The sequence below is a fragment of the Octopus sinensis genome, linkage group LG11 (assembly GCF_006345805.1).
Source record: "Octopus sinensis linkage group LG11, ASM634580v1, whole genome shotgun sequence".
NCBI classification, from domain to species: domain Eukaryota; kingdom Metazoa; phylum Mollusca; class Cephalopoda; order Octopoda; family Octopodidae; genus Octopus; species Octopus sinensis.
Genome location: NC_043007.1, coordinates 71,606,980 through 71,619,422, shown reverse-complemented (window position 1 = coordinate 71,619,422; position 12,443 = coordinate 71,606,980). Strand labels below are relative to the sequence as shown.

At 37.9% G+C, this 12,443-nt stretch overlaps 1 protein-coding gene across 7 annotated transcripts in view; it reads left to right on the top strand.

Moving 5' to 3' along the window:
• Nucleotides 1–12,443, top strand: part of LOC115217076 (carboxypeptidase Q) — an 83,660-nt gene that overhangs the window by 42,196 nt on the left and 29,021 nt on the right. For all 7 annotated transcript variants that reach the window (XM_036507687.1, XM_036507685.1, XM_036507683.1 and 4 more), the window contains exons 3-5: nt 8,200–8,271; nt 8,955–9,086; nt 10,522–10,583. In XM_036507687.1, coding sequence (XP_036363580.1) covers nt 8,200–8,271; nt 8,955–9,086; nt 10,522–10,583 — 266 coding nt within the window. The remainder of the gene's footprint in view (nt 1–8,199; nt 8,272–8,954; nt 9,087–10,521; nt 10,584–12,443) is intronic.

The following is a 12,443-nucleotide window of genomic DNA, read 5'->3' as shown; positions in this document are numbered from 1 at the left end:
GTTATTGAAGTGTGTCAGTCTTGAGCAGGATTCGAAATGGCTAATCTAAGTGGCTGTTGTTTACATCTCAGTTTTGTCAATCAAAATAACACACGCTACCGGAACATCCGGACATTATTTGCATAGAACAGTGAGCGGTAAGTCTTAGTTTGTTTTTTGTAACCCTCAAGATTTCGCTCACACATTCACAGCAAACAAGGCACAGGGCCACGCTTTAGATCGTGTAGGTGTATTTTTACCCACTCCGATGTTTACACACTGCCAGTTATACATCGCTATGAGTAGAGCAACGGACTCCAGGGATTTGAAAATTGTTGTTGTTTGTTCCTTCTCGAGCCCCGCCTGGCTCAAAAGGGCCAGTTTCCCGGTTTCCTTGGCGTATAGGTTCCCCACCTGGACGGGACGCCGTTCCGTCGCAGGTGAGCTGCAAGATGCAGGAGGAAAGAGTGAGAGAAAGTTGTGGCGAAAGAGTCAGCAGAAGTTCACCATTACATTCTGCTGGAGCTACATGGAGCTTAGGTGTTTTGCTCATAAACACACACATCGCCCGATCTGAGATTCGAACCCACGATACCTCGACCGCGAGTCCGCTGCTCTAACCACTAGGCCATGTGCCTCCACGATTTGAAAATTAGTGTCGACCAAACAGAAAATATCATCTACAAAGAAGTTTCGTAATCATATTTTCGAAAGGAATATCATTCATAATCTAAATAAGGAAATTTGTGAACTTTGAATGTACACAACCGCAAAAGAAAGGCAAGACGTGTGTGACTGTGAAATATGTTTTAATTTCATTATGTCAGAGATAAATTTGAATAAATCTGATAAAGTCAGTTTCATGGATGCACTTTGACCACAGTCTATGGGTCGTTGTCATGTGTTCTGGTAATGGGTGGATCCAGCACATCGAGATTGTAGGGTGTGACATGTTCAATACTGTATATGTCCTCCTTAGGTGTTCAAGACAGCCATACACCATCGGTACATGGACTGCATGAAACAGTTCACAAAAGCCATTGGCACCTGTGCCCACACCCTGAGGAAAGCTGCCTCCAGTTCCACATGCGTTGTTGGCCTTGGGACCACCTGGTTCAGCCATCTCTGGATTTCATTCCTTAGGTATTCGGTTGGGTTCAAATCCGGGCTGAGAGCTGACTACGGTGCGGTTCTGACACTGTACTGATGCAGGAAGTCTATCGTGACCCTATCCATATGGGAGGGAGCATTGTGCTGCTGGAACACATGGCTATGGTGATGCATGAAGAAGGGTATGATCTTAGGTCTTAGGATCTGGTCAACGTTGCGCTGCGCTGTGATGCCATTCCCTCTGCCTGCACCAACATTTTGGAATACAAAAGGCCCAATTCTCTGATTCAGGTCTATAACACCCCAAACCATGATGCTTTGGCCACCCCATGTTTCTCTCTCCGTGACACATGTGTCTCTGTAGCATTCACCCCTCCTACACAACACCCTCACTCTACCATCTGAGGTGGCAACACAGTACCAGTTCTCGTTAGAGAAGACTGTCGACCTCCATTGTTGATGTCACCAATGTCAGTGCTGTGTAGCCTACTGTAGTCATGCCTGATGGTGATGGGTGGTGAGGACAGGCCCTCAAGCAGGATGATGGCAACACGGGCCACTTGACATCAAACCATGTCATTGCTGATGGGTCACTGTGCAGTGCCAATCATCTCTCGAGTTATCACGTTGGCTGGTTTGAAGTGATCATGGAGGTGTTGCAGGTGGATGAAATGGTCCTGCCTGAGTATGGTCACCTGGGGGCGCCCTCTGCAGGCATGGTCTGCAGTGCTGTTGGTATTGTTGTATCCCTATTACAGGCAATAGATAGTGCTGACATGGACATTATAAGCTTACCTGATGCATCCAAATTACAAATGCCAGGAACGCAGTTCAAGTTGATTTTTAAACCCATAACCTCCACGAGATGCTTGTGCATTTCGGTTTTCATGACAATTGTTTGCGACTGCCACCCACAGCATTCAATGCAGCTGTGTTTTGGCATCTCATTTCAGGGATGGTTGACAAGTTACCTGCAATTTGGGCCTCAGCCATAAACCAACATATCTTGGAATATTTACTTTTACACCCGCAAAATAAATTTTCAGAATTTACCATACAAAAATGACATTTGAAAAAATTTGCATTTCTTTTGCAGTTCATTGTGTAAGACAATAAACAAGCATAAAATAGTGTAAACAACTAAAATAAAAGTATATCTAAATTACATTTTTTCTTAATACTTTTTATGCAGTGGTCAAAGGAAGCTCTGGCTTTCATTACGAGTGGGTCACATAACCACTCATGATACAGAGGCTGAGAACCTCTTTCAGTTCGGGAGTGAATTGTCATCACATGTCACTTAGTCACAAACACATGTCATATAGCTGCAACAGAATGCTGTATCACCAACAATAATGTGATTTCTCTAAGACATCACCCAGTAATCTATCAAGTCCATTTACACATTTCTCAATACATACTGCTGTCATGACTTTCCTTCCTCATTTTATGCCTCCATATATATATATTTAGCATATTTCCAAAAGTCTTGGTCACTAGTCACCAAGGAAATGACTAGTGACCGAGACTTTTGGAAATATGCTGTGCTTGAGAGACCCGGGAAGCCAAATGAGACCATAACCTCGTGGCCTATGCCAGGAGCGTAACCAGCCCACTTATGCATACCTTTTCCTTCTTTGGACACTAAAACTCTGCTTGCGAAGACCTGTTGAGGCAAGTGAAATCAAAATCAAAATCAAATTCGATGACTGGCATCCGTGCTAGCGGGGTGCACAGAGCACCATATGAGTGTGATCGTTGACAGAGCGGCTAACCGAATTCCGTGCCAGTGGCACATAAAAGGCACCATTCAAGTGCGATCGTTACCAGCATCGCCTTACTGGCACCTGTGCTGGTGGCATGTGCAAAAAGATTCGAGTGAGGTCATTGCTAGTACCACCTGACTGGCCCCCGTGCCGGTGGCATGTAAAAGCACCCACTACACTCTCGGAGTGGTTGGCATTAGGAAGGGCATCCAGCTGTAGAAGCTCTGCCAGATCAAGATTGGAGCCTGGTGCAGCCATCTGGTTCACCAGCTCTCAGTCAAAATCGTCCAACCCATGCTAGCATGGAAAGTGGACGTTAAGCGATGATGATGATGATGTGTGTGTATATGTGTGTGTGTGCATGTGCATGTGTGCATGTGTGCATGCACCTGTGTCTACTAAGCAACATGATGGATTTAAAAAAATCTACACTGGTGTGACTGGTAGAATCTTCAAATGTAAATACCCACAATGCCCAAAACATATTTTGGAATATATACAAAAGAAACACATCTTTCCAAACGCATCTGACAGTTAAAAGAAAATAATCATTTATATAAAATGTAAAATAATACATAATCATACATTAATGGTTCCTGAATTTCCCTCCTGTACACCAGAAAATAAAGTATCACATAATCACACAAAACACATGCTCCCTAAACAAGAGGAATTGAAATCATAACATATAGCAGACAATAGATGTATATTCATCTTCAAAAAATGGTCTGAACTCAAAGTGGATAAGACAGCTACTAAGTGGCCTAAACTTCACCCTCAGAAGTGAAACAAACCACCAAGTGGCCTAAACTTCATCCTCAAAAATGAAACAAGAAACAGCTGATCAAATTAAACTCACATACATGCACAAAGATAAATGGAAAACACACACACACACACACACACACACACTCACATGCACAAATATACCGGCGAGGCCGTTCATGTCCGTTGCCAGCCTCGCCTGGCCCTCGTGCCGGTGGCACATAAAAAGCACCATCCGTTCGTGGCCGTTTGCCAGCTCTGTCTGGCACCTGTGCAGGTGGCACGTAAAAAGCACCCACTACACTCACGGAGTGGTTGGCGTTAGGAAGGGCATCCAGCCGTAGAAACACTGCCAGATTTGACTGGGCCTGATGAAGCCTTCTGGCTTCACAAACCCCAGTAGAACCGTCCAACCCATGCTAGCATGGAAAGCGGACGCTAAACGATGATGATGATGATGATGAATTTTACAGTATAACAATAAATTTATCTATGGAAACATGCACACAAGCACACTTAAATATCTATAACACCAAAATACTTGTTCTCCAATGAAAAAAACCAAACAAAAATTCTTAATTAGTTTAAAAGACAGTTTCAGAAAGCTACACTGAACGCCCTACCCCATAAAACATCTTTCAAAATTGACCAAAACAAAATACCTATTAGTAATAAGCAGCCAGTCATGATATTCACATGCATAGTGAAAATTACTGAACCATATCAATATATAAGATAATAAACAAACCTAACCACAACACATATATACACAAATACATGCAAAGGCTTATAATTCAAAAGCATTTGCTCTCCAATGAAATTAGCAAAAATTTATTAATTAGTTAAACAGGCAACTTGTATTTGTGTGTGTGTGTATATGTGTGTGTGTTTGTGTCTGTGTTGTACCCCCACCATCGCTTGACAACTGGTGCTGGTGTGTTTACATCTCCATAACTTAGTGGTTCAGCAAAAGAGATTGATAGAATAAGTACCAGGGTCGATACATTTGACTAAAAATTCTTCACTGTTGTGCCCCAGCATGGCCACAGTCTAATCACCAAAACAAATAAAATTTAAAAAAAACAAAACAAGAAGATACCCCAAGTTTTACACTCCATAAAGAAACCTTTACTGTTGACAAAAAAGAAAATTCCAATACATTAAAAAAAGTCACTCAACCCTGAAATACCAGATACATTATCAGAAACTCCTCCATAAAGAAATAAATCTTTAATTAGTTTTACAGTTAAAAATAACAAGTGTCACATTCACAAACGAATCATTAAGATTTCCCAATAAAACAAATGTGAAAGAAGAACAAAATGAATTTGTGGGCAACAAATCAATGACACAGAAAACAGCTGTGAAAAATTGGACACAATAGTACACACTTGAATTTTTTCACAGACAATTCAAGAGTTGAGTTCAACAATGATGCAGATGCATCACTTGTGATGGAGACTATATTGAATATAACTTTCGTATAGAGGAAGAGTTACTCTGTCAATGGAAGCAAGTTGAATGACCTATGTTAAATAAAGGAGGCACATGGCCTAGCGGTTTGAGCAGCAGACTTGCGGTCGAGGGATCGCAAGTTCAAATCTCAGACCAGGCGATGTGTGTGTTTATGAGCAAAACACCTAAGCTCCACGCGGCTCCGGCAGAAGGTAATGGCGAACTTCTGCTGACTCTTTCGCCACAAATTTCTCTTACTCTTTCCTCCTGCATCTTGCAGCTCACCTGCGACGGACCAGCATCCTATCCAGGTGGGGAACCTATACACCAAGGAAACCAGGAAACCAGCCCTTATGAGCCAGGCGTGGCTCATGAAGGAACAAACAACAATGTTAAATAAAAGAATGTTATGTCACTTTTACGTTATTTCTGGTATAACCTTGTATTTATTATATAGTTAGGTATGCAAAATATGATATATATAAAATAATATATATATAATGACTGGCTTCTGTGTTGGTGGCACGTGACCTGCTGTGCTTGAAGAGACCTATTGAGTCAAGTACATCGACATCAAAATAAATATCAAATGGAAATTGTAGTTGTGATCCAAATGTGGCCGAGGCCAGCACCACCTTAACTGGCTTCTGTGCCAGTGGCACATAAAAAGCACCAACTGATCGTGTCCGCTGCCAACCTCCCCTGGCATGTAAAAAGCACCCACTACACTCACGGAGTGGTTGGCGTTAGGAAGGGCATCCAGCTGAAGAAACACTGCCAGATCAGACTGGAGCCTCCTGGCTTCCCAGACCCTGGTCGAACCATCCAACCCATGCTAGCACGAAAAACGGACGTTAAACGATGATGATGATGATGAATATATATTGCTTCCAACCAATAAGATTTATATAACAGCAAACATCACAGAAAACCAGTGTAATAATGGTTTTTGTTCATTCTGCTAAATTAATCAAAATCTTTCTCCCAAATTTATAGTTCAGATTTTGAGACAATTCACATTATTTCTAGGGCTGAACTTTATATGGAAAATTCATTGCAGATAATTAAATTAAAGCTGAATGTAATAATTCAATTCAACAACAATGAATTTTTATTTGTACTAATTTGGGAATTAGAATCTGCATTACTGAAAAAGCTTACTAACTGTAGGATTAATAAGATTTAAATCAAGGTAATCACATCAGACACATTGATTATTAAATTTTGGTTGAGTAAACATAAATTATTTTTATTTTAAAATCAGAATATTATGTATTTTTATTCACAAAAACAAACATTTTTCCAAAGAAAAAATAAGTTTTTTACAAGTGTTCCATTCTATAAAATCACAAGAATATTTATTTGTATAAAAAGGAAAAGGGGTATTTTATATGTTTAATTATTTTTATAAACTATTATGTACTTTTTATTATAGACATTCGTCACTGCATACAGACTGTAACCTTATATAGGGTATGAAGAAAATTATATAATGCATCAGAGAGCATTGAATTAAAGGTGCAGCTGTGGCTGTGTGGTAAGAAGCTTGCTTCTCAACCTCATGGTTCTAGGTTCAATCCCAATGTGTGGCACCTTATGCAAGTGTCTTCTACTATAGCCTCTGGCCAACCAAAGCCTTGTGAGTGGATTTGATAAACGGAAACTGAAGGAAGCCTGTTGTATATGCATGTGTGTTCGTGTCTGTGTTGTATCCCCACCATCGCTTGACAACTGGTGCTGGTGTGTTTACATCTCCATAACTTAGTGGTTCAGCAAAAGAGATCGATAGAATAAGTACCAGGCTTTAAAAAAAATAAGTATCAGGGTCGATACATTTGACTAAAAATTCTTCAAGGTGGTGCCCCAGCATGGCCACAGTCTAATCACTGAAACAAATAAAATAAAAAAACAAAAAAAAAAAGAATGTATTTCTAGCTTGCTCTTAAAAACAATTTTAGTGTTTCAACCTCTGGACAGAGCATGTGAATTAAATATAAGAAGGATTATAATTTTGACCAATGTATATATCATCAGCTTCATACTTAAATTGCCAGATCTACTCCACCAAATAATATGCTCTCAACCTGAGTGAGAAAGTGTACATAGTTTTAAATTCACTGATACTAATTTGAACTTGACTGATTCAGAAGGCCTCTCCTTCTGTTATTAGAACCACTTGTTGCTACTTGTATTAATCCTTTTGAATTTACACTGGCCATATCAGGCCAAAATTCTACCTGGTTTGTATTTAAACAAGCCAGATCCAGCCTTTTATGCCAACCCTACAATGTCATTCTAAAAATAAGTGATTAGATCATTGATATCTTAAAGCTATAAGGTAATGCATGATTAAATCCAAACAATGTGAATAAATAAGTATTGCATTTTGCAGAGTAGTCTGAATGCTAAAGTGTTAATATAAGATTGGAAATACTCTTTGATACTATGAAGTTGTAGGTATATTAAATATTGTAAAAATCATGCTTATGGTAAGGCATCAATAGAAAATTTCATATGAGATATGCTGATACTGTTCATTTTGCAGTTAGGTTTAAGATATATCTTCTTATACTGACAAATTTTATGACCTGTAATAAATACTGGATATTTATGGTGTGTTGGAGTTATTTCTACATCAATATCGTTGATGCTCATTCAGTAGAGAAAAACTTATTTAAAATGTTTATAACATTTCCTCTATATGTTGATGTGTCACTTATATACACTCTGTAAAGTTTGTCAATGTCCTTTCTAAACATGTAAGAAAAAAATGATTAAACTCTGTGAGAAACATATTCAGACTTCGGATTGTTCTGTAAAGATAATTTTTATTGGGAGTGTTACTATGTTGACTGTATAATAATTGCCCAGTTATCAGCTCAGTATCAATGAGATTAAGATACTAAAATGGTGGCCATGTAATCATAAGTTGAAAATGTACATACAGAGCTGTTGTGTTGTGACTTAAGACAAGATATATTCTTCAGCTTGGTTTATTCTGTCTAAATGTACAAACTAAATACAAGGCCGTTATTCTATGATCAATAGTTGAATATAATTTTTTCACTCAATAATTTCATTTTATGATTGTTTCATTAAAATATTCTTTTCTATTTTCACACAGTCGTTGTTATTTCCTTGAAATGTTGTGTCACAGCACCTATTGACATATATGAAGAAATTAGCAAATATAAAGGTATGTCTATTGTATGTAAGAATATTATAAGAATATAATGTATAGAAATATTTCTTCTCTATGGCAGTTAATCTAAGTTTTGTAGTAGAATATATATATTTGGTATTTTAACCATAATATATTTTGTTTGGATTCAATTTGTTTGTTTGCATGCATGCATAAACACATACACGCACACACACACACACACATACACACACACGCATGCATACAGACTGTCAAAATGAAAATTGCACTTATTCTTTAAAATTCTTAAAGCCAATTTTCCACCACAACATAAGTACTTCCAAATATTCAATATGGCCACTGTTAAACTTTCTTATTCTGCTGCACCTGATTTATCATCTATTATAGTTACCAACAATGATTCTAAATTTAAAAGAATATTAATTATTATAATATAATGTTAAACAAGTATGATATTAATTCCAAGTAGGCCAAAAATTATAGATTTAATAATAATTGTACCTTTGAATATATTACTTGAAATAGTATTGATTATAATTGTAACTGTCACAAGGGTATAAGTTGTCAAATAAATAATGCTAGTTCTCAAATTATTTCTAAACATTTAGACAAGTATAAAAGCGGAGAATTATTATAACCAGAAATAAGGAATAGTTTTTTGGGTTTTTTTATGCTAGGTCCTATGTGACTTATTTTTATTGTTCCTGTTCTTATAGATGTTGCTGACAAAATTATTCAATATGCCGTCTATGGTGCTGCCCAAAATCAGTCTTACAACCGACTGGCTAAATTCACTGATATGTTTGGAAATAGAGTAGCAGGGTCTCAAAATCTTGAGAATTCAATTGGTAAGTACCTTTATTTGTTGCCCGACTAAGCCAAATAATTAGGTAAAATTATAACTTGTACCACAAAACAAGTGATAAAGCTTATGGCAAGCCAAGACCACAGTTGTTGTTGTTGTGATTGCTTCAGCTGCTGCTGTTGTTGTTGTTGTTGCTGCTGCTGCTGATTAAGACAACCTGAAATGAGAAAATCCATAATCCCTTTTACTCTTTTACTTGTTTCAGTCATTTGACTGTGGCCATGCTGGAGCACCGCCTTTAGTCGAACAAATCGACACAAGGACTTATTCTTTGTAAGCCTAGTACTTATTCTATCGGTCTCTTTTGTCGAACCGCTAAGTTACGGGGATATAAACACACCAGCATCGGTTGTCAAGCAATGTTGGGGGGACAAACACAGATACACAAACATATACACACACATACATACATATATATATACAACGGGCTTCTTTCAGTTTCCGTCTACCAAATCTACTCACAAGGCTTTGGTCGGCCCGAGGCTATAGTAGAAGACACTTGCCCAAAGTGCCACGCAGTGGGACTGAACCCGGAACCATGTGGTTGGTAAGCAAGCTACTTACCATACAGCCACTCTTGTGCCTAAAACATTCCAATCATAACCATTTCATTGGTTACTGTATCAAGGACGCAATTGTCCAAAGTGTCCTTTTTTTGTTTTTATTTCCGAAGGTAAAGTGTAATTTGAAGGAGAATTGGCAGTTATTTCTAGAAAGTCAAATCCCAACATAGAATGGATTCACTATTAACTCATATACAATACAGTTTCAATCAGTTCTCATCCCAGTACCAGTGTAGAAGTCAGAAATGTTAAAATTTCTGACAATTTCATCTCTTCTGTTCTTGTCAGTCTATCTGTGAAAGATTTTCTTCATGAAGTCATGTACCTCATCAGACGGCTGTTTTGGAAAATAAATGTGTGTGTGTGTGTGTGTGTGTGTATAAGACTCATCAAGCCAAGTGAAATTGTAATCATGGCTGATGCTGGTGTCACGTATCTGGCACTCATGCTGTTGACACATAAAAGCACCCATTACACCCTTGGAGTGGTTTGCATTAGGAAGGGCATCCAGCTATAGAAACCATACCAAATAAGACTGGAACCTGGTGCAGCTCTCAAGTTTACCAGTTCCACTCAAACCATCTAACCCATACCATCATGGAAAGCAGATGCTAACTGCTGCTGCTGCTGATATATACACACACATATATACATATACACACATACGCATACATGTGTGTGTGTGTGTATATAAACTTGTGTGTACATACACACACATTTTTATTGAGCAGAGTTGCATCAAGAAATACAGCAGTCTTAAAAACCGAAAACCAAATCAATGATTTCATTTTTATGTATGCAATGAAATTGATATTTGGTGGAATTTAATTAGTTTCATATTTAATTTCTTTACAGATTACATTCTTCATAGTATGATGTCTGAAGGATTAGAAAATGTCCATGGAGAACACGTAAAGGTAAGGTAATTGAAAAGGATTCATTAAGAAAAAAATTACTTTTTTATATCCAAGGAAGCAATTTTCACCATTCATCAGTATATGATATAGCAATGTTTCCAAGAAGTTTGGTAAATTTCCTGCAATTTTCAATTCAAGTCCTGACTAGTAAAAATGAGTGTGAGAAGGCGATGAGTGACAGAAATATTGGAGTGTCATATTAAATACTAGCTGGCCCTGTGCCGTAAAAAATGATGGTTAATTGTAGTATTTTATATATAAATATGGATGGTAAATCAAATTAATACACCTGTCAATGTTATCTAGTGGTTTGTCTTTTGAGATGTGACATCGATCATCGTTTGTTACTGAAAGAATGCTGGTTCGCATACAAACATTCACATATTTCCCTTGTACATGCACACAGATATACTCACAAAGAGTTGAAACACTGTTTGATTTTTCTTTTCAGTGTTGACTCTTCACCATCCCACTTCCATTATACATACACACACACAAACATTCACATACCTCTCTTTTACATACACACACATACTCACACTGAGTTGAAACACTCCCACTACCAGTTTGCTATCATCCCTTTCTTCATTATTCATCTATCACCCCTTCCTTTCTCATTCATATGTTGTGACAGAGAAAAACACATGATTATTATTATAGTAGATGTCATAGTATTTAGTTTGTATTTCTATGTTTTCTGGATTCTATCCACATTGGGAGCAACATTGCTTTTTATTTCTGCAAAGAGGATGAAACAAGTACTAGTAATACAGGGTAATCTGTTTATTCAGTTATACTTAACTCATTTAAAAGTACAGTTTTATGCTAGAGTGAAAATTAAAATATTATTTGTATTTATTATTTTCTCTTGCACCAATTATATTTTCTGAAAGATTGAAAAAACAGTGTTAGCACAATTCATGGAAGTTTTCTGACAGGAGTTACTTTGAAAACATTTAACCAAAGAGCCTGGGGTATATGTGGAGAGAGTGGAAATGCTTTAATTGACTACTCAAAGGATAAGGTCTAACCTAAAGTGAAATGGGGACCTAGTGTATCATTACCTTTCTGTGACTGTGGAACAGTCCAACTCTGAGTCTCCTTCTGGTTTGACCATTATTGATGGATTCCTTTGTTGTTTGAAAGATTTGAAAAACGATGTAAAAATGGCACAAGATTGTGTTAAAGAATGAAAAGAATATAGACAAAACAAATGATAAAAAAAATGAAGACATAGGAAAAAGTTACTTCTATTTGACAGTGAGGTTCCCCTTACTGCCACTGAAAAGAGTATGACATCAGCCTTTGGAACTATTCCCCTTAGAGTTAAGGATTTGGTACCCTTTCAGGTTAACCTCCTTGAGATTCTTTGATAAGACTAATAACTTACATGAATTTAGCAATGATATATATATAACCAACTGCTTCTCAACAACATCATTAGCTTGTACCAGTAAACTAACCATAAGACATGTAACCTGATAAATGAAGAAACTAAGGCTACCATAAAAAATATTAATATAGCTCCGTGCCGGTGGCACGTAAAATGCACCAATCCGACCGTGGCCGTTGCCAGCCTCGCCTGGCACCTGTGCAGGTGGCACGTAAAAAGCACCTACTACACTCACGGAGTGATTGGCATTAGGAAAGGCATCCAGCTGTAGAAACACTGCCAGATAAGACTGGAGCCTGGTGCAGCCTTCTGACTTCCCAGATCCCCGGTCGAACCGTCCAACCCATGCTAGCATGGAGAACGGACGTTAAATGATGATGATGATGATGATGATCAGTGGTTCTCAACTGGGGTCCATATAAAATTCCAGAGGGTTGAAACAAGCAAAATAGTAAATTGGAGATCTA